The sequence below is a fragment of the Rutilus rutilus genome (assembly GCF_951802725.1).
Source record: "Rutilus rutilus genome assembly, chromosome: 14".
Classification (NCBI taxonomy): Eukaryota; Metazoa; Chordata; class Actinopteri; order Cypriniformes; family Leuciscidae; genus Rutilus; species Rutilus rutilus.
This window is the reverse complement of record NC_140219.1, coordinates 22,713,374-22,737,336: the sequence shown is the minus strand read 5'-3', so window position 1 is coordinate 22,737,336 and position 23,963 is coordinate 22,713,374. Positions and strand designations below refer to the sequence as shown.

General features: G+C 37.3%; 2 protein-coding genes across 3 annotated transcripts in view; one reads left to right on the top strand and one right to left on the bottom strand.

Annotated features, from left to right (window-relative positions):
* Positions 1-19,510, top strand: part of slc36a1 (solute carrier family 36 member 1) — a 45,831-nt gene extending 26,321 nt beyond the window's left edge. For both annotated transcript variants that reach the window (XM_084430333.1, XM_084430334.1), the window contains exon 12: positions 16,600-19,510. In XM_084430333.1, the coding sequence (XP_084286459.1) occupies positions 16,600-16,868 (269 nt within the window). In that variant the 3' untranslated portion in view covers positions 16,869-19,510. The remainder of the gene's footprint in view (positions 1-16,599) is intronic.
* A 2,280-nt stretch (positions 19,511-21,790) lies between these two features.
* mtnr1al (melatonin receptor type 1A like) lies at positions 21,791-23,916 on the bottom strand (the record flags this gene model as incomplete). The annotated part of the gene is made up of 3 exons (XM_084429739.1): positions 21,791-22,560; positions 23,748-23,763; positions 23,860-23,916. The coding sequence occupies 3 exons, from the start codon at positions 23,914-23,916 to the stop codon at positions 21,791-21,793; spliced, it is 843 nt and encodes a 280-aa protein (XP_084285865.1).
* Positions 23,917-23,963: the final 47 nt, after the last annotated feature.

The window sequence follows — 23,963 nt, the reverse complement described above, 5'->3', positions numbered from 1 at the left end:
TTTACATGTCACTTACACTAGATTGTGTTATTTCTGCAACACAAAATTCTTTAATTAATACAGATTAATCTCAACAGGTTTCTGCCCTCTCTAGGCTATAGCCTGTGACATTTATCTAATACTTCAGGCTAATGTTAGCAATAACCAGTTTAGCATCTGTAAATCATATCATTTCACATCCCCTGCTTGTTTTTTGTTGCTCATTTTAATTTGAAAAAGTAATGAGCTGTTCTCTTACAGTGTAACACATTGTGAATGTAGCACCAATCTTTACTGTGTTTACATATATCACTTTCATTACATTCATTCTTCTGCAAAAGAAGGTTTTCTTGTGAAGAATGTTTTGCCCATTTAATGTAAGTCAGCGGGGTCTAAAACAACACTGGAGCCCACTGAATTTAATTGTATGGACAAAGAATGCAGAGATATTTGCAGAAGAAAGAAAGTCATGCAGGTTTGGAACAACATGCGAGTGAATAAATTATCAGAGAATTGTCATTTTTCTGTGAACTATCCCTTTAATAATACAAAAGAATGATAGTCTTTTGTTTAAATGAGAGATTCTTCTTCAGCTGCTTTGAAAAACTGCTTTAGTTTGTTCAGTCTTAGGACTGCAGAAATAGGACATTTTGCTCGTTTCTTCTATCAAACATTTAAAGATTAAATGCCTTAAAGGGATATATAGACTGGAAAATCCCAATTCACTACAAAAATCATCTGACACACACTGATAAAGCTTACTTAATGTTGCACGCTGTTTCCGCTCTTAATTCATGAGCAGTTGCAGAGTTTGTCTGTGTTGCATTACTCTTTATAAGTTAATTTGCTTCTGTATTGATAATGTCCTCAGGCTCATTTTGTACTGTCATAAACCTGTTCCTGTCTGATCTGATGTTTTATGTTCCTCTTTGTGCTTAGTTCTAGCTGTTCAGCTTTCAGATCTTGGTGTACAGAAACATGAAACTGGATTAAAGACTCTTTTCAATGCTTGTTTGCCATTTTGCAGGCTCTCATGTTGTGGTTTGATTTCAAACCAGGCTTCAAAGGAACGCAGACCAGTTTACCAATGCATAAATGCTTTGCAAATTATGGTTTCCCTTTTTTTTTTTTTTTTTTTTTACTAATTCCTCTTTTAGGCTCTATCATTCTTTACAATTTGACGTGCAAATTGAGAGGAACATTGTGTGTTTTCCATTTCATTGAGAGTAGGCTAAGTCGCATCAAGACTGATACTCTGAGACAATAGCTTAAAGGAAGTTATCTCCTCCACTTTCCACCTGAATGTCGAGCGATTGCTGAAGCGTGGATGTTAAGGTCATCAAGAAGCATTTGTGTTGTCCGCTTATCCCTCTTATTGGTGAATAGTTTGGTTCTGGCTGTGTGTTTTTCAGCTGGGACTGATGTGCTCTTTTCAAAGGCTAATTGACATATCATGGTTGATGCTCTCTAATAGCCAGTTAACGTCTTAGGGCTTGTTTTGTTGTATTGAAGCATATATTTGAGGTGCAAATGACTTGCTTTATATCTTTGGTTGTTTTTGAGTTCAAATTGTTAAAAAAAAAATTATGCAAATGCATGGTGCTTCGACTTGGAAACGAAACAATGCCTAGGCTATATTATGATGAAACTCTGTCCGTAAGGTAAACTTGTGGAAAAAAATAAGGAATAATTTTATAGTTAATAGATATGTATTTTTTAATAGTTTTAAAAAATGTTCATAATATCTCAATTAAGTTAACATGGGGATGGATTTTTAATTATTGTATTACTTTAGTTTGAGTGGATGGTGTCAATTTTTCCATGTTCTCATTTTTAATCATTATTAAGGAATATTCCAGAATTTTTTTTTATATTTAAAGAAAAAAAGTTTTAATTAGTAATCGGTTTATATGTCCGGGGAGAAGCCAGTTCTTTAATTGCATAATTTGCAGTGGGAAAGCAACAACACAAACTTGTACTAGAAGAAATGGATCTGATGAATTCTGATACTGTTAGTTTCTCTAAACTTTAAACGTGTTCAAAAACTAATGTTAAAAACATTGAATAAAGTCTGTTTTGCTCACCAAGGCTGCATTTATCTGATCAAAAATACAGTAAAACACCAATATTGTGGTTTACTGTTTTAATATATTGGAAAATATAATTTATTCCTGTGATGGCAAAGCTGAATTTTCAGCATCATTACTCCAGTCAATCATTCTAACATGCTGATTTGCTGCTCAAGAAACCTTTCTTATAATGATCAAAGTTGAAAACAGTTGTGCTGCTCAATATGTGGAAACCGTGATACATTTTGTTCAGGATTCTTTGAAGTTCAAAAGAACAGCATTTATCTGAAAATCTTTTGTAACATTATAATTATCTTGCACTTTTGATCAATTCTTTCTTGCTGAATGAAAGTATTCATTTCTTCTTTTTTTTATCCGACTCATTTTTTTGAATGATTATGTATATCTTGTTTGGCATCATCCTTTTGGCTCATTTTCGTGAACGTATAATATAAGGCTTGGATGCAGCTGCTCAGCCATGGAAACCCATTACATGAAGCTCTCTATGTTCTTGATCTAATCTGAAGGCCACATGAAGTTTGGAGGTCTGTAGTTATTGACTTTAGTTGTGAGGAAATTTCACAAATGGACTTAATGCACAGGTGGTAACCTATATCACGGTACCACGCTTGAATTCACTGAGCTCCTGAGGGTGACCCATTCTTTCACAAATGTTTGTAGAAGCAGTCTGCATGCCTAGGTGCTTGATTTTATTCAACTGTGGCAATGGAAGTGATTGTAACACCTGAATTCATTGATTTGGAGGGGTGTCCCAATACTTTTGGCAATATAGTGTATCTCCTGTCCTGTATTGTCCAACAAACTTTTCTCACATGGCCTTTTTTGAAAGATTAAAGCTATCGATCATCTTGTTCCCTTCAGAAACTAATGAGAGTTTCTCAAGGTTTTTTGATGTTGGGCACTGAGCATGGATCCTCTGAGCTGTAATTGGCGTGTCAGCAGGGATTACGTAGTTGTGTCTCTCCAGATGAATGAGGAAATAGATCTCTACACCTTTCCACACTCCTCCATCCCCCCCAGCTGTATACAGGACATGGGCAAAAAGGCAACACGTCACTGCTTAGAAGTCAATCCAGTTTAAAGCTATCAGATTGAGAAGAGAACACAGACATGATGCCTTCCATCCGTTTACACGTCTCGACTGAAGGATACTTGATTCGACTGCTGTTATAAAACATGCAGTGGTTAAGTGGTGGTTCTTGGAATCTCAAAACCTTTTAAGAACATCAGTCACTCTGCAAAAAAGACACGTGCATTGTAAACAACATTATCATTCATCCTCTAAAAGTCTCTAAGAAATGAGCTCCTGCTATATGTAAGGCAACAAGAGTATGTCTCGAACGTTAGATTAATCCACCATTTGCCCTGAAAGGGCGTTAAAAAAACTTTTGTCATTTGGCTCATAATCACTGACCTAGTTATGTGAAGTGTTTTCCATGTTGTTTGCTTTCAGATTAATGAGGTCTTATAAAAGTTGTTGTGCTGTTCACCTGTTGTCCTCCTTGTGTTTTTGCTTTATTTAGGTTGAAGAAAGGAGAGCATTGTGTAGACATCAGATCATGCAACCAAGCTATTATGAAGGATACACAATGCTCCTATTATTCCCTTATACAAACAGTAATCGATCACACAACCATGGTTAATTTTCCTAAGGGTCGGTGAACAGCCTTACAAAAGCGAGAGGTTTTAAAAGCTACAGTTAACACAACATCAATACTGTAATGTTAGTTAGCAGGCTAGTGGAGGCAAAGCTTTGCCCTTTGCTTACATCATAGCAACTACATAAAACTTATAATGGGAACTGTTAATCATTTCTAATCGTAAACACAGCCATGTTGAAGCCTGCAGTAATGTTTTTGATTGATGTAATGGCAGTCCACTCTGCTTATTGTTTTTCAAGAATGTTGCACTCCTGTTTGTCATTGTGCACGAAATTTCACGCCAATAAATCATCAGGAATATTGCTGACTTGTGCGCATCTCAAGCGCCCTCTTTACGTTCGTCCTAATGCCTGTTAGTTGTCCGTGGATTTGCCTATATTCGCCGTTTAAAATGGAAAATCGATTTTACAATCGATTCAATGAACACTTATGTCTCAAAAATCGAACAGGATTTTTTCACAAAAGTGACAGCCCGATGTGGGAACTGCTCCATTTCAGGAGAAGCTTTTGTGCCTAGCCTGCATTGTGGTTCTGGATGCTGTTCTCTGTAAAATGTGCAGCACACAGATAAAAGTTGTGGTTATTATGTTCATAAATAGTATTTGAAATCAATTTTAATCCCTTCATCAGCCTTAGGAAGGTCAAACAAATGGGTTTTGGAAATGGGGACAAAACAGCGTCTCGTCAATATAACGACAACACTGTCTTCTCTAATGCAGCTCAACCGTTTTTTTTGCGTATTTTGTGGGCGGGATTATTTAAATGAGTAATTTTGTGGAAAAAAGCATTGTAGTCAAAACGATTCAATTGTTGTAGTTCTTGGATTCTGTTAAATAAACTCTTTGGAGTGGACTTTGAGCGTTTTAACTTTGCAGATCTTGTTTATGCTCAAACAGCAACATTACAAACTAACTAAAATTGAAAAAGTTTGCCCTGTAATAGAGCAAGCAAATAAATAAATACATTTGCTTAAACATTGAGAAAAAAAAATCAATTATTAAAAATTCAGCAACCAGTATTGGAATTGCCCATTTGCTTAAAAAAAGGCAATCGGAATCGGTCATGAAAAATCATCCCTAGCAAATATTTTGTAAAATACATTTTTATTATATATATATATATTTTTTTTTTTCAATTACTTTTCAAGATTAAATTAAATGTTTATTTATAAACATTTCTCTCAAATTAACCATTTTGGATGCTTTTCTTTCATTTAGAACATTGCAGTTCTTTGTGATTGTCTCCTTTATCTGTCTTAGGGGACATTTTAATATCCAATGTTTAAAATATCCAAGAAATTTAAGATTTTCCTGCGGCAGCCAAGTGGGCCAGTGAAATGGACCATAAAAATAAGCGATGAATAATAAAAAATGGAACATGGACACGCATAGCTGAGCATTTATAAGATAAGACCTCGTCTCCCTGTTTCCGTTTGTCTCACAATTGGTCTGGCAGAACTTAAATTCCCTTCTTTTTGTTTGTGCATGACAGCATGCATGCACATGCAACTTGTAAGATGTGGCATTATCGTTCCCATCTAGTTCTTACATGCACTTGATATGTATGTGGCAGGCACACACAAGATACGCTGTATAAAATGCAATGTTAAAACAACAGTGACACACATGTCCTGCTACTAGCCCTCATCGCATCTACATTACTCAGAACAAAAGCATCCTGTACAAATAATGATACACAGTCTTTTAATGACTAATTCACAGCAAAACCAGCTCTTCAGAGTTAAAAATTCTTTCAGTTTTTTTAGCAAGCTTCCTAATGCTGTTCAAAGGCATTTTACATTCAAACTACGTCGCTGGATTACGGTTAGAGCTGAACGTTCTGAGTTGTTTAATTCTGTAAGTGTCACGGTATTGTGTCTCTGCTTTGATTTATCGAGGTGAGAGAACTGTCTGTCTTTCATTTGTTCAAGACTTTAAGAATCCTCTCTGTCTGGTTCATGTTTGGATGAAATAAGAGCAGAGAGTTCCTCTGTTTGCCTTGCTCCCCAAAAGTTCATTTAGAATGAATTGAAGAAAGTCGTAGGAATTTGGTGGGTGTGTGACATGTAGAAACAAGAAATGAACGCTCAATCAAACCATTTGTACTTCTTATAAAGGCTCAGTTCTCACAGTGGAGTGCCTGCTCGGAATTGACTTCACAGAAGAGCATATCAAAGCTAGCTCAGAAAAGATGAGAGTGGTATTACTGGGTTTCCAAGGGTGCAAGCGTGCCCGTACGCGCTCTTAATGGAAAGTGGAATGGACAGTGTGTGAGCCCCCTCTGGTCCTGCACTTTTTCTGGGAATGCACTGCTACCGCTGACAGCACGCTGACACATGAGCACCAGGGCATTCTGACTGTGCCGTGTTCCTCTACTTTACCTCAGGAGCTGCTGAAACTGACCTCCCGTAGCCCCGGGGAGGCTCCAAACCTGCTTCCTTCAGTCCTGCTGAAACAAAAGGAGACACCTGAACCATGCGGCTCCAAAGGTCTCTGAAAATGCCATTCAGTAAAGAGTGAAGGTCTTAGAAGCTACTTATGGGACTCGCGTGATACCAGGCTCACCGTTCATGTGACGATCTGACCTTTAATCGTTTATAGAGCCCTCGTTATCATTTGCTTACATCTGACCTTTTACTGTATGTATTTACCTTAACATTTTTCATCTCTCAATTGAGGGATAATGTACAGTCAGATATAAAGCGCAGCTACTTGCCAGATTAGGGCTACACTGTTTTGATAAAAATTGCAATTTAAAATGTGATTTAAAAAAATGTTTGCTGTGCTTGTTTTAAGGGCTGCGCAATTTGACTTTAAAATAAAAATAATTATTATAACTATATAAAATTATAAGATATACTATATAAAATATAAACTCAGAGAAGATGCAGAAAGTGTGTGGAGCAGCATTTAGTGTGAACTAAAAACACTGGCGGATCTTTAGCTGCTCGAGTGTAAAAACACAGCTGCGCTTCACTCTGAAACACACTATGCATTTATTTAAATTAAACCGCAGCCCTATATCACAATTTATGTTAATTTTGATTAATCATGCAGCCCTATGTCAAAGGAATAAATAATGCACATGAAATAGTTCATTATTATTATTATTATTATTATTATTAAAGACTTGTATGAAAGAGTGATCATCCATTGTCTGGGACAATTCAGTTGCTAAAGAATACTTTAGAGTTGCTCACTGCTAGTGGTCAATGAGATATAGATTCTATATAGAACTAGAGATATAGATAGCACTATATATATCTGCACTGGCAGATAGATAATTTAATTAATAACTAGTTATTGGATCTAGTTGAATCTAGTTTGTCATATCATAATCCAATTTCCCCCTCTTTTGTCATCTCCTAATCCAATTCCCCCCTCTTTTCCCCATATGTCCTTTTGCTGACTTCATCATTAAAAATAGCAAAAGAAATCTTAATTGTTCAGTATTTAATTATTAGTGAAAGGAGACCTAATGTTCCTCAGCTAAGTGATTTTGAGTAATTTAAGCAATTGTGCTGTTAGGTAGCTGTTTACCAATTTTCCTCAAGATAAGTACAAGTAGATGTTTTTACATTGTAATTTAGAGAGGTTCCAAGAAACGACATGTGAAATTCCAAATGAAATGACATACACAAACATCGATTTTAGTCCTCAGGAATGATATATCATCAGTATATGATGCTCATTTTGACCATGCCGATAAATACTCAGATTCCCTGAACGCACACATAAGTATAAGCACATTTTCCCAGCTCTTTCACATATCCAATAATGAGATGGTACATTCAGACCTGTCAGTGTGTTTCTGGAGTATTGTTGTAACTGAGATTCAACTAATATTTCCATTTATAATGACATTATAGTCTCAGCTTCAGTATCTCTCCTCATTCTGACCATAGGAATTTTCTTCTCTGCCATAAGAGAGACTGAAACCAAAGTCCCTTTAACCTGTTAAGCTGCAACCCCACTTTTGAAAAATCCCCAGAAATGACATACCCAAACTGAAACACATACAGTTCATGAACCCTTTGTACTAAAAGCACAAGTATGATCTCATTTGAAAGCTGACACCTGGCAGTTTATTGTAAATGTAGAATTAATTATTGTCATAATGAAATTTTTTTTTATAAATAGCTTCAAAGTTTTGTAAAGTTATTAGAAATTATTTTTTATGTAACATCCTCATGAAAATAAAATTGAAGTTGGCACTGGAGCAATCTAGAAATGCACTATAGCTAAAGCCACATGTCTAAACATTTTATGTTTAAAATCTGAAGATAATAAGTCCAAAACTCTGGATTTAGTTCAATGTTTTTCAAGACCATGTCAAATGACTTTATTTTTAACGTCCTGGAATGTCACATGATCATGGCTCTTCTTCATGTTCCATATATGGACTATTATTGTGCATATAGCGCCCTCAGGCTGTTGGTATGAATTAAAAACACAGTAAATCAGAGTACCAAACGCTCATAAAGATTACATCGACGCATTTGGGTATAAATTCAATAAATATTATTCCTGTCTATAGAAATATGATGTAAATCTATGAGAATCTATCAATATTTCTCCAAATCTGCACATTTTTGAGCTAAAGCCCTGAGGCACGTTGTTTTGTGTATCGCTGTCATGACGACAGCACGGAGTTTTTTATGAATGAAAGCGGCTGACGCGCATAATTCATATTAAAGGTATCAACTCATTTTTTCATTTCATAACTCCTGACACAAATTAAGACATAACTGTCACTATGAGTTTCTCAGAATACAATAGTGGTCAAATACTGAAACTTGAGTATTATATCTTTTTAATTATGTATAGTTTGTCAAGGTATAACATTAAATCTGATAGTAATTTTGAATTAAATAAATAAATAACGCTTCAGTGCGCCGACGCACTGGCAACGCTTAACAGGTTAAGACAAGTCATTTCACTCGGCGGCCATCTTTGAAACACTCGGGCATGCAAGTGCAGCTCCTATCTCTTTGAATGGGGAAACATCAAATTCTCCAAAACTGTTCGCCAAGCTTACGATAAAATTTCATGTTTAAATTCATACCTATTTCTATAGGAATCGGAGCTTCTAACGGCAGCTGCAGTGACGCAATGACCTTACCAATTGGCGAACAAGGCGGGACTTATTTTGCCATATTGAGCACTGCACTTTTCCCCATTTGAAATTGAGTGACGCTTCTTGTGTTATTCTAAAGTCTTTCCTGAAACACATTATTTTTCATGGCTAATACCACAGCTTTCATGACTGAAGACAAAAATTTCATCTTTTAATATAATTTCATTATTTAATATTATGTATCTATATTATTATTCTTTATTAGTATTCATAATCAGTTGTATTATCTTATGAAATTTAAAATGCATGAGTTAGACTATAGATTGCATAGACACATGTGTTTAAGGATCATATTTTAGACACAAGGAGGGAATCTGGGAGAGTTATATATTTTGCTTAGAGGTATGTGTGCAATGCAACGTTCACTGAGCAGAGATGTTCCAATGATGATGATACATTAAATGTGTACAATTGGCATGTTTTTCAACGATGCAAATGTACCACTAATGTATACACTGAGAAAGTTTCTTAATATGGAAAGTGGATTGTACCATGTGTAAGCATGAGGTATACGTTCCATTTTTAAACATAAGCAACATGTTTTTCTACCTTACAAGGAAGTTGAAAGTCGCTCAGTGGTGTATATAAGCTCAATCTTACTGTACTATGGCAGATAAACACCGGGAACACATAGACCTGGCACAAATACAACATCTTCTCAAGTTTCTCTCCTATGCTGACGAATAAAGTTTTTTTCTTGGCAAGATAACTGGTGTCCGGTTCCGTTAATCAAATAGAAAAAGGCTTAATTCCAAGTCTACAATGACGCCAACTGTCTCTGACATTGTAATGAGGTGTTGTGTAGAGTTTCCTCCTGTATTTGAAGGCTCTTTTATTCCACATAACATAATCCTTGTGCCTTTCTGTCCCTCTGACAGTTTAATAGTTGCTCATTCTAAAATGCTGCTGAGAAATAAATAGCTTCTTCATGACTGATTTGTCTGAGATTAACTTATTAATTTTACATAATGGCCACTGACAACAGGCCTTCTTAATGGACTGAAAGGATCCACTGAGAACATCTCAATGGACTCATTGACAATATATATGTATTCATTTCTCTATTAAGTTTTACAAGAACTCCTCACACTAGAATGTTCTCTCTGTGCAGCCAGTCTGTGGCTCCTGAATAACGTAATAGACAAGCAGTTTCAGCTTTTGGTGCGTTATATAATTTATATGAATGCTGGCTCACTTTCCAAGGAGCACATGTCAAAACATTAGTCTGAGATTCGATGTGGTGCGTATGCAGTGAGTCAGATGATCGCCAGCAGCAAACTTTCATTAAAGTGATGCAGGTCTGTGTTGCGTCCAGCAGCTGCCTACCGTGTGTTGTCGTGCTGTGTGATCTTCTGAAGAGAGATATTTATAAATAGAGCTACAATTTTTTTCTTTCCAGAATATCAGATGGATTCTTGGTGCTTTTCAAGTGTTTTCAAGATACTTCCTTGACGCGAACATTCATTACTCCTGACAATGAACCCATGATGAGCCTCTATTTATTTTTCAAACAGTCATTGTCTGACAGTCAGGAGTTGTTCAGAAGGGGATAATGGGTTGTTTGTTGCAGTGTTTGCACTCCCCTCTGTAGTTTTGTCACAGTACGCCCCTAGAAATCATCACATGGCAAAGGGGGATTCACACTGTGCGTGAATGTAAATTGGATTCTTATTAAATTCTCACTTGTGTGGTCTGATAACCCTGGAACTTTCAATGCCTGAAATAAACAAATTAGCCTGGCCATGCTCCAACGTCAACCAACCAATTTTCTGGTCATCAGAGCCGGGAATATTTTGAAGTGATGTGTTGTCAAAGGCGAGACACTTTATGTGGACTCCCTCGCTCTGACCCAGAGCTGACATTGCCATGCTCTGTTGTCTCTGAGTGCTGAAAAGTGCAGATATGCCCATATGTCTTGTGTGTTTACAGCTGTGAAATGTGTCCCTGAGGTCTTCTGCATTTGGTAATTAGGAGACTGAGGATATGTTATATATGTATATAGCCTCGGATATTGTTACCTTGAGACTCGTTTTAGCTCATTCCTGGTCCTTTAGTGTTGTTTGCATTGTAATTTGCAACAAAAAGCCAAGGATCTCATAATGTCACCACCAAGACTAATAATCACCAAACAGGCTGTTGGTTGTTTATTACCTCCTCTAAATGTGGTCACAAGTATAAAGGGAACATTTGGATGGGTGGATACATCCTGAAGCATCCATACTTTCAATAATAATGTTGTTTCAACGGAATTAATCCTGATTTTAACTACTGCATCAAATACTGGAGTTATTTAAGCAAATCTACATGAGACATTATATTATTATCTATTCATTGATGTGACGATTGTTATAAATGTATTTACGTTAAAAGTTATTGGATTGACAGTAAAGACATTTAAAGTGCTAAAAAAAAATATTTTCATCAAACAGTCCTAAAAAATGTATCATGGTTTAAACGCATCAGTATTGATAATGATCAGAAATGTTTCTTGAAATCACCATTTTAGAAGGATCATGTGACACTGAGGACTGAAGTAATGATGCTGAGGATTCAGCTTTACCATGAAATTGATAAATAACCATTTAAAAAAAAAAAGTAAAAGTAAAATAGTAGTGTGTTATTTTAAATTGTAATAATATAATAAAAAATACAAAAAATGCAGAATGAGAGCATAAGTGACTTAATAGCATTATCTGAATTTGTTTCAGTGATTCTGGCCTTGATTATTTGATGACAAATATTAACATAAACAGATGAACAGATATTATTTAAATAATATAATTAATTTTATTGAATAATAATGTGTAAATATTATTAAACACTGAATTGCAGCTCAAATAATGCACCTTGATGAACTCATAAAACAAGATTGCGTTGAAAAAAGGACATGAACCATTGCACTATGTCAAGTTACACATAGTCTAGTCTGCTTTTGGCATTTTACACTAGTAAATGTGCTTGATATGCACTGGATGTGATAATGAATTTCATACTGTGCTGCTGACCCTATAAAACTGTGCTCTGGGATTAAATATGATTAATGGTCCATTGCCAACAGCTCTTATATCCTCTGTTGCTCTAAACCTTTTTCGCTAGACACATTTTGAGTTTCTAAGTCTGAAAGTGGGCTTCTCATACTCTTCCAAACATAAATCAGTTTGCTTCAAAGCACAGTTGTCAAACTTGCTGTGCGTGCAAATCAAATGCTTGCTGTGCTTGAATTACCTTTATAAAAATAGATGTAATAAAGTGGCAGACCTCATTAATCTAGAAGCCCTTCAATTGACAAAGCATAGCCCTTTCCCTTTCCAAGAGGAGAAATGTGCTGACTCCAGTCGTGGTTTCATTGGCATGTCAAGGTGAGCCCGAGATGAGTTCAGAAATGGATGAGGGAAACTCGCTCGAACCTGGGATGTGCTTGACGTCCATAATGGCCGAGAGGAATGGGCCTGTCTGATTAAACACCATCTTTTAGTGGTATTACTGTGGATGGTTCGATTTTAGGATGTGGATCCAATGATACAGGACTGGGGACGTGGCCGGCTGAGTATAGGGAAACCAGATGGCAGCTGTCCTCGATACAGAGCTGGCCTCGATCTCTGAAATTTGGAAAAGGACATGAATTACAAAACACTGAGCTGGGACGTGAGGATGTGGCGGTAGAGCTCCAGCTGTTTGTCTAAAACAGGCTCTGTGAAATCTTCCTTACTGAATGATATTTGAATGTTAGATGTAGGGCACTGTGCCATCTGCAAACGAAAATTTTGCAAAATGTTCACTAAAGATGATCTCAAACCTCTTCAGATATATATTTTTTCATAGTAATAAAGCAGAATGGCTTTAAAGTCCTGTAAAGGCAATTAAAAAAAAAAAATTCTAAACACAATATAAATGTTAGAAATGTATTGCTAAAACATATTACAAAGACTGAACTGTGAAGTACTGAATTGTGGAGTTAGACCGTTAAACAGTTTTTCACCATTGCTGTGTTCCGGATTTTTTGGGCGGGGCTAAAACGGGGGCTCGATGACGCACTGGAGCCCCTGAGCTCCTGGACACGCCCCTACTTGATGACGCTTCGGAACCCCTGACGCTGCCCCTCCCCTAACAATATAGCACATTCGGCAGCTTTCCCGCGAGTGGGCGTGGTTTCAGCGCAGCCAGCGGACACGCCCCCGGCGTTTGAGAGCAGACACTACTGCTCATTTTTTCAAGATTTTGATAGCTTATTTTATGTACTTGCCGGCTTTTTTTATCATTCAAATTTGGCTGGGTGGCTAATAACACCTTTTTCTGTGGTGTGACAAACTCAGAAAACATACTTAATTTTGACTTTACAGGGACTTTAATTAATAACAAATATGAGTGTTCATGATTTTAAAATCTAGTGTAAAACACGTACGTTTTTTGGAAATGTCCTTTATATTTTTATGATGGTTTCATATGGTTTTTAAACACTTTTATACCATCTTCAAGAAAAGTTTTCAATTTAATGTCTCTGAAAATGTCATGTGGTGGTGTAACCATCAAGTAAAAAGTTATAAGTTTCCTTACACCTTGAATTCATGTGAGCATACGCATCTTAATCATTCTTTTTAAAAACGTGTTTTTCATTTTACAACCTGAACTAACCTGGCCTTGTTATAAAAATGATCAAATTTTGCATCACATTACTTTTTTTAAATAATTATAATTACGCCAAACTACGTCAGTTTTCAGGTCATTGACCCATGCAATAATCTTTCTGCAAATTCATGTCCTCTATCATCATAGGCCAGAACAGTTAAGTAACAGGCCGAAAACGCCTGTACAATATAGTTTGTTAGAAGAGCCGAGCTTAGTAGGTCCATCAATTGATCCAACACATTTCCTTAATGTGAATTTACTTTGCTGCTTTAAAGCCTTGTTCTGCTCTCGGTCCCATAGGGGGATCTGTCATCTGTGCCTGCTTTGTAAGCTGCTTGGTGTGTGCTTCTTAAATCTTCAAAGTGACCTACATCTCAACCCATTTGGACTATTTGTCTTCTTTGGACTTTAATTTGGCCACAACGCCTCTCAAACAAAGGCACGTCCTTCGAAAAGAACAACCTTCCAATGCTGATTTGCCGGATTCCCTGGTTGAAAGAATCTTATGTGTCAAATGAGAAGCCGACCATCCCTACAAAATAATAAGTGACAGGAAGTGCGCTCGAATGTGTGTGTTCATGTGTGACAGACAGGAATTTGCAATGTGAGCATTTGAAGATTTAAAATCTGAGGTGTATTCCCGCCGTGCATAGTGTGAAAAACACAGGAACATTTGGAGGGGAGGGACAGACATCAGAGGTGGCTTGTTTGGTTGAGAACAGAGCCTTTCCATGACAACTTCAATCCCTTTAGCAACAGATCAAGATAACTCATTCCCAAAGCACCATACGGCATGGCCACTGTCCTCACCCAAACATGAAACGCACTCAACGGCATTAAAGGTTTAGTTCACCCAAAAATGAAAATCCGGTCATCAATTACTCACCCTCATGTCGTTCCAAACCCGTAACACTTTCGTTAATCTTCGGAACACAAATGATGAGATTTCTGTCCCTCCATTGAAAGTGTATTCACCCAAAAATCTGACACTTTGAATCATTCATAAAGAGATTGTAAAAGAATTCAAGTCTTCTGCATAGACATGACCACGTTGTATGATGAACAGGTTTCATTTAGGATTCTATTCACATGTTGATCAGTAAATGTACAAATAGCATTCAGATTTGGTCAAGGAAGCTCAAGAATGTTTGCTTGATGCACGAGAACCAATGGGGTTCATTCCCGTGTTAAGGCTGATTTATACTTCTGTGTCGGACCTACGCCGGAGCCTCTACGCTGTAGGCTACGTGTTGGTTTTCATTTCTACTTTTGCGTCATTGTCCGCGTTGACACGCAATTACACATGCAGAGGGAGCATGTGAAACCCGAGGGAGGGGTTCTAACAGACCAATCACAGCGCTTGTGTCCGTGTAGAATTGACGCGTTGTTACATTTTTGGAGAGGTGCATGTCAGGGTATGCCGAAGGGTACGCATGCAACACGCAACCTACGATGTAGCTACGCTGTGAGTTCGACGCAGAAGTATAAATTGGGGTTTAAGCAGCACGTTTGAGCTTCAGCAAAAACCAATGAAGTTCATTCTCGTGTTACGCAGCACGTTTGAGCTTCCTCAAGAACCAATGAGGTTCATTCTCATGTTACGCAGCACGTTTGAGCTTTTGCAAGAACCAGTGAGGTTCGTTCTCGTGTTACGCAGCACGTTTGAGCTTCAGCAAGAACCAATGAGGTTCATTCTCGTGTTACGCAGCACGTTTGAGCTTCAGCAAGAACCAATGAGGTTCATTCTCGTGTTACGCAGGACGTTTGAGCTTCAGCAAGAACCAATGAGGTTCATTCTCGTGTTACGCAGCACGTTTGAGCTTCAGCAAGAACCAATGAGGTTCATTCTCGTGTTACACAGCACGTTTGAGCTTCAGCAAAAACCAATGAAGTTCATTCTCGTGTTACGCAGCACGTTTGAGCTTCCTCAAGAACCAATGAGGTTCATTCTCATGTTACGCAGCACGTTTGAGCTTCTGCAAGAACCAATGAGGTTCATTCTCGTGTTACGCAGCACGTTTGAGCTTCAGCAAGAACCAATGAGCTTCATTCTCGTGTTACGCAGCACGTTTGAGCTTCCTCAAGAACCAATGAGGTTCATTCTCGTGTTACGCAGCACGTTTGAGCTTCAGCAAAAACCAATGAGGTTCATTCTCGTGTTACGCAGCACGTTTGAGCTTCCTCAAGAACCAATGAGGTTCATTCTCATGTTACGCAGCACGTTTGAGCTTCAGCAAAAACCAATGAGGTTCATTCTCGTGTTACGCAGCACGTTTGAGCTTCCTCAAGAACCAATGAGGTTCATTCTCATGTTACGCAGCACGTTTGAGCTGCCTCAAGAACCAATGAGGTTCATTCTCATGTTACGCAGCACGTTTGAGCTTTTGCAAGAACCAATGAGGTTCGTTCTCGTGTTACGCAGCACGTTTGAGCTTCCTCAAGAACCAATGAGGTTCATTCTCATGTTACGCAGCACGTTTGAGCTACAGCAAGAACCAATGAGGTTCATTCTCGTGTTACGCAGCACGTTTGAGCTTCCTCAAGAACCAATGAGGTTCATTCTCATGTTACGCAGCACGTTTGAGCTTCTGCAAGAACCAATGAGGTTCGTTCTCGTGTTACGCAGCACGTTTGAGCTTCTGCAAGAACCAATGAGGTTTGTTCTTGTGCGTCAAGCAGTGCAGTTGAGCTTTTGTTTATGTTTGCTGATCAATGTTTATATGTGAATAAAAGCCTAAATTAAATCTCTTCATCATATACAGTGATCATGTCTATTCAGAAGACTTGGATTAAACTGCTCAATTCATATGGATTTCTTTTTACAGTCTCTTTTTGATGCTTTGAAGCTTCAGAGTTTTGGGTGAATAGACCTTAAATGGAGAAACAGAAAACTCTCAAAAATATATTCAGTTGTGTTCCAAAGACGATCAAAAGTCTTATAGGTTTGGAACAGCATGAGGGTAAGTAAATGATGACAGAATTTTCATTTTTGGGTAAACTATCCCTTTTAGTTCAGCTTCTGGCTCTTAACATTTCTCTCTCTCTCTCTCTCTGCTGGAAGTGGTGGCGCGGTTTAACCTGATGTTCCCTTTGCTGTTTCACCACAGGTGTTCTCGCCATATTGATCCCGGAGCTTGACCTCGTCATCTCTCTGGTGGGCTCCGTGAGTAGCAGCGCTCTGGCCCTCATCATTCCTCCCCTGCTTCAGATCATCACCTTCCATAATGAAGACATGAAGCTCTGGGTGATGGTCAAGGACATCGGCATCAGCCTCATTGGCCTTGTGGGCTTTGTGGCGGGAACGTACATCTCCATCCAGGAGATTGTGGCACGGAACGGCAGCAGACACAACAACACGCACCTTCAGCTCCTGTGAATGTTGACAGAGTGACAGATTAAATGGAGGCCGTACAGACCCACTGAATCATTTACTCACTACAGGCTCCTTTGATTTCTGCTGAATTCCGCTTGGGATTCCTCTTACTGAATGTCCGTAGATGGCTCATGGATTTTTTTTATGTGGTTTTGTCTTTCAGTGTTTGCAGCACTGAAGTCTCATCATATCGAGTTTCCCAAGTTACATTGGTTTTAAAGTCACTGTTTTAAAATCTTTTGGGTCAAACATAGCCAAATTTAAAGCGGAAAGTTATCAGAATAATCTCTGTGTTGTTTATCTGTGTTGTTTACAGTGTTGAAATGAACCGATTCTCAGTAAGTATTTTCTTTTCTTTTTTGTCATTCATTTTTTATTTATTTGATGGTTCACAAGTACTGTTTACTCATTCAGCCTTATCAACCTCTTATTAAAAAAAATAAAAAATATATATTCAACAGATGCCATCTGTGTTTAGTCTAGCAGAGAAATCTGTTGATATAACATTGTCCCAACTGTTTTTCCTGATTGCAGCATTATTATTCAAAGAGAATAATCCAGATGTAATTTTTTCAATAACTACATATGACCTGATCTCAATCAAGTTGTGGAGTATGTATTAGTTTTAAAACAAGCTCTAGATCTCATTATGTTCAGCACCCAAATGACTTAAAGTTCAGGCAAACCAACAGGAGAGTTTTAACTGCAAGTATGTTGAGTAACTTTAATTTTAAAACTTAGCACCAGTACGGTTGTGTTAAATGCTTATTACTGAGGTACTTGAATTGTTTTCCAGTTTCTTTGCTTCATATCAATCTGCTGTATATATGTTAATGGCAGTGCCAAAGTTTTTGTTGTTGTTTTTTTTGATAATTTACTGTATCATACACTTAGTTGCACTCATTTACAGCTGTTGTAATTGCAAAACAAATCCATTTGTTTGGGATTTGTTGTTTAATTTTTGCCTTATTTTACATATACTGTAAGTATTTTGTCCATGCTCATCTTGTTGAAAATGAACATATTTTAAAACTTGAAACTTGGTGAAATTATGTAAAAATGATATTAAAAAAAAAAAAAAATGGACAGACATCATATTACTTGTTCATTTATATGTTGATTATCAACATGAGAGTTTCATGGTCCACAAGTTAAGTTAAATCTGCTTGCTGGTATGTGCTCTGTGGTTGAATTAAAGAACGGATAGCCTGCCTTGATGTTGATAAGTGTACTGCCTCTTCTTTTGTTGTAGGACAGTGGTTTCCAACCGAGAGTATGCATGCTCCAAGGGAACTTGGAAAGATTTTGTATTTTGAAATTATGTTGAAATACTTCCTATCTCAAGCCATCTTTTTACAGAGTAACTGTTGGTAGTTGTTTCTGGCTGTCAAATGTGGCTTTAGTCGCACTAGTTTTAGACATTTAGAAAGAGCAACACTTCAGGAGGGGCATTTATAAAGGTAATGCTTGGTTGCTGGTTTATAACGACAGGAAGGGGATTGCATTTGTTGAAAGCTCAGATGAATTCAACAAATGCAGTCATTCCTCCATTCTCATTGGTGCCTGTCTGTGACGTACAGTATACCAGTATGGCAATGAGGCTTTTTTGTGAGGAAATATGTCTTTGCACTGAATATCAGCATGGCTATGATTACCATACAGGATTTGTGTGAATTTTAGCTTTGTTTATTCATTCATTTTAATTCCTCTACCTTTCTTCTTTTGCGCAAACGAGCGAGCTGAGAATGTTGATTTCTAATCCACAACTCGTTCATTAAAGTTGCATCATGGCAAAGCCTTTGATTGGTTGGGATGATAAAGGCTGTCATCCTCAATACTGTGTCAGAAATTGTAATAACAGTGTTTTGTACTTTGACAGATCGAAAGTAAATTGCTATGGTACTAGGCTGTCATTATTTAAGAGGAAAAAATACAGTGTGGATTAAGTGTTGACCATGTTATTATGTAGTTCTGGGCCTCAAATGTTTTTACTTTTCTTCAGCTGCTCGACAACGCACAAACAACACCCAGTGTCTAGAAGTCTGTAGGATGTGAGGAAGGTCAGGTAATATGTGACTTGTGTCAAGAATCATTACAGAAATGTTTCCTGTTCAATACAAGTCAAGCTCTGTGGGTATTGTCGGTGGCATGCTGTTGATTACAATAGGCAGCAACTTTGGAGGCCTGTGGGAAAAGGCATTCCACTGAGTTTAAAAGTAAAAATGGGGGTTCGTATTGTTAAATTCTTCCATGCAATAGTGAGTATTATTTGAGGTGTCACATTATCAACTGATTTAGCTTCAAGACCCAGCTTTTACATTGAACGTGGAAGAAATTGTATCTTTAAGATGTGTGTGACCATCATATGACAAACCTTATTCTAATATGGAATTGTATTGGAATGGTAAAGAGTGTTGGTACGTGACAGGAGGGCCTCCACTCAAGGATAAAATATGATGAACAAGTCTAAGAATGTTCCACGTATGGTTGAAAATACCATAATTGGCCTAGAAAGATAACATTCTGGGAGTCAAAACTATAAAAGAGAAAGGATGCCCTCCCTTCACTGTCACACTCTGCAGCCATTCTGTGACTGTTCAACCGCTGGCCTTGTCTTGCAAGAAAATAAACCTCATCAAAGACTATTGGAAATGTGTGTCTCTTATTCAGTGATATAATTGTGTTTGCCACCACAAACATCAAGTGGAAACCCAACACAGCATTTGTTTATTGTGCAGTTTCAAGGTTTCATGCTCTCGGCAGCCAGTAAATCACCACATAAAAACATATTGTGTTCGGCACAAACCATGTTTACACTTGCAGCAAGTGAACCTCTATTTAATATAGCCTGGGTTGTGTTTTCATTTGTCTTATGTAGTTTTTCTTAATGTTATTTGAGGACCATGATACAACCGATCCACACTGGCACCTAGGTAATTTGGCAAGCTTCTGCCAAGAGAGATGAATTTTATGAGTTTTTACCACAAAAAAAAAAAAAGGGAAGCTTACTCGTGAGAAAGTTACATGGCCTACCAGCTGCAAACGAGTTTAATAAGTAACTCTAATACATACGGCTACACCAAATAATGAAATAATTAATATAAAGTTGGACAGACTAGCACAAGTTTCAGTTACCCGGATGAGTGCACTGATATTCAGCATTGCCATAGTCGATGTTGAATATTTGGAAATATCTGGCTACCGATTGGCGCCATTTACCAATTTTGAGCAAAACCGCAGTGTTGTAGAATACCTATAACTGTGATTTGAGCTTTCTGTGAGCTTCAGCATCTGCGTGACATTTCCCTATTTTATTCTGAAACCCTGAGGCATAACTCTACCATCTACATGCTATTTGTCCTCGCTGACCCACAAAGCTCCCTGTCAGAGATCTATACTTTACTTCTGCCGAACCTGCTTTGAATGGTTAATGATGACTGGAAGCACACTATGAAGAAAACTGCCCTGGGAAAGTGTTCATTTCTAAGGTGCGTCGACTTGTATTTATTGTTTGTGAAACTCTTGAGGTTGTTGAGAGATATGTTTTGCCAAGCATGTTCTTCTGGTGTTCATCTATGAAATCAACCACATATCAGAAAAGGTTTATTTACTTCTAAGTCCTTCGCCCACGGTGCTGTGAATATTTCTTATATTTTCTTAGGCACAGTGATCAGATTGTATCAGGACGTATTACTATTGAATGAATGCAGAGCTCAGATTCCAATGGCATTCATAGGAATGTCTACATATAAAAATATGATTGTTTAATAAATATTTGATCAGAAAAATGTGCAGAGTGGGGATTTCAAATAACACAGCATTCCACTTATGATTTTCAACAACCACCTTAACACGCAAAAACACAAATATTTGTAGCACTAATAACTATATATTCCTATAATAACTATAGTAACGCTCTATATTCCTTTTGCGTTTTTTGCAATTGCATGAACTATGTTATTATTATGAACTGATAAACTGCTATAACTTCCCACTTGTAATACATTTTCTTTGTTTTAGCCAGAAACAGGCAATAATATGATTTTGTAATAATATGATATCATTTTTATCAGTTAATTTGTATTAATATATTTGTTTAAAATAATTAAAAATACATCAAACGTTCTTTTTTTTGGTTCCTTCAGCTATTCCTTCAGCTACAATATGCTCTCAAATGTTATCTATCAAAACCTCTTTAATTTAATTCATTCATAACATATATATATTTTCTTATTAAAAAAATAATTATACCAAGTCTCTCCAAATATGGGACTTCTGTCACCCTAATAAAATTGATATAATTAAGTTAATTAAGTTGAGATTAAATGATATGTACATTTAAGTTTTATTATAAACTTGAATATAACCTGAAAATCCTGAACATGCCTCCTAATAACTCGTTCGACATGCTCCATTAGCACTTCAAATATTCACTAATTAAGATGTAAGATCTTTCTACAATGTAATCAAAATATTAAATATCAAATATAATGGAACACCATGATCAGGACAATAATGCTGAAATTAAAAATCACATAACATGTTTAAAAGAAATAGCATTTCAGATTTTTTTTTAAAATGTATTATATTTAAACATTACATTTTTAGGCATTTGAATTATCTACTAAATCGATTTTTAAATCAAGCAATATTTTAATTTAAATAGTTTTTCAAATTAACATTATCAGAGGTTTTGCTTAGTTTTGTGGCACCATCTTTTACATTTATAGTACAATTATTCTTTTACAGTTTTACAGTTCAAACTGTGCAAATTTAAGCATGTACATACAGCGACTCAAAATGTCCATATTTGGTATAACAAAATTCAAACAATATGACAAAAGATGCATTATTGACTTTTGAAAAACTTTTAAATAACTTACAAATTTTAAGAATGACACAGTGCTTGTCTCATTGTGCATAACTCAACAATTAAACTTGAAAATAGCAAGAACAATCCTTTTATACTCTTTTCGAAAGTTGTGGTTTAGCACTCCATATATAACACCATTTAGGCAGCTGTTGAAGTATGCCATGAAGTAGCTGGCCGTGAAGAGCCATTCTGGTATATCTTGACCCAGTCTAGGGTGGATCGCGACCGCCAGGCCTATAAGGTTCAACGGAGCCCAGCAGACAGCGAACAGCACAAACACCACAAACATGGTGAGAAAGTTCCGGAAGTCATGAGGCTTGATCTTGGGCCGACTGTCGGGCTTGACCCGTCTGCGGACCTGTATGACGAGGATCCAGATGCGCAGGTAGCAGTATGTGACGATGCCGATGGGCAGAATGAAGTGTACCACCACCACCGTAATGGTGTAAAGCGAGCTCACTGATTGGGCGAAGGTGCACGAGTAGACGCGTGGGTCGTACTGCAGAGACTCCACAAACCAATTGGGGACGATTGCCAGGACAGTCAGCGCCCAGACCAACACCACGTAGCATACTGTATTCTTGTTGGAGAAGAGCTTGTCGTACTTAAGGCTGTGGCAGATATAGCAGTAGCGGTTGATGGCGATACCTGTGATGTTGAAAATAGAGCCGATCACGCTGAGCCCCATGAGGAAGCCACTGATTTGGCAGTGAATATCGCCAGCGATCCAGCGGTCATGGAAGATGGCCGTTAGGACGAGTGGGTAGGGGTAGATGGCTACTACCAGGTCTGCTATTGCCAAACTCACCACAAATGCATTGCCTGTAAGGACGAGAGAAAAAGATTACTGAAAACCAGGGTGTACAGATATTTTGTGAGGAGTTTTCTTTTCATTCTCTTCTAGAATATCTCAAATAGGCCAAGAAACAAACTCAAGCATAGAAGGAAATGTCTAGACAACACGTTGCAAATGTGCCTTCAAAAAAAACAGATAGCTAGCTATAAACAGTTGCTTCACGGTTATGCAAGATTCAACCTGATCTCATGAGAAAACGCAACTGGTGGCAATTTCGAATGAATTCGCACAATGTGATTTGCACAGAAACTTCCCATTTCAGCGGGCTGTTAGCAGATCATGTGAAAACAAATGAATGAGAGAATTCATGCTAATTAGCCAACAATTCGCCAATACATTATGATTAGCCAAGAGATCATATCCCCCTCAGAATCCTATATTCTCAATTCCACCTAATCCCCAATTCCTGCAAAAACATAGTGTGTAATTATGATATTTTGTTTTAGCTATTAAAAATAGCTTTTCTTAACCAGTTAGTGCTTTGTTAAGCTAGTAGTCTAACGTTCAAAAAAGTGAAATGTTTAATTTGAGCATTTTTAGGTTTACTAATGTGTTCATTCATCAATTTTCCAAAACACTTGTCCTTCGTTGGGCTGTGGGTATAATGTGATGTGATGTGTAATTTAAAAGCATCAATCTCATGATTAAGAATAAATACACCATAAAGTGATTTCTTTTCTTTCTAATCTGAATAAATATGCATTCAAAATGGCCTCAGTCATTGGATCCAGTGCAATAGGATCTTGCGTGACACTGCAATGACAGTAGAAGAGGACAATGTACACTACTTCTCGCTGTAGCGCCCATTGTGGAAAGGATTATCAGTTTTTTATTTGTATAGTGTTTTTTACAATCCATGTTGGTTTAAAGCCATGTTAGCATGTTTGCGAGTTTTGCGCACTTCACCATCTGGACCCAAAAAGCCTTAAATTCGGACTTTTTAATTGCAAAAGCATTCAGAATAATTTGCTACAAGGCATGATTGGCTCAAGCTAAAAAAAAAGAAGTAAGCATCTGTGAACAAAGATAGCAGATTTCAAATTGCGTATTCATGCCATTGAGATTATTTTATCCAGGTGTTATAGACTAATTTCAACATGCAATGACTCATTAAATCATGCATGCAAAGTTAGAAGCATTTGCATTCATATACTTGCCTTCAGGCCTGACTGTAATGCAATAGAGGAACAGCAGAACACCTGACTGAACACGTGAAAAAAAAGCTTGTAATCATCCAAATCATCTCATTTAGCATTAAGTCTTACACTGGGATGGTAAAATCTCTTGTTGGCCTCTGTTGTGCGACTGAAATTAACAGCCATGTTACCTTTCATGTGTGGATTATCATTCTTGATTTTGCACAAACTTC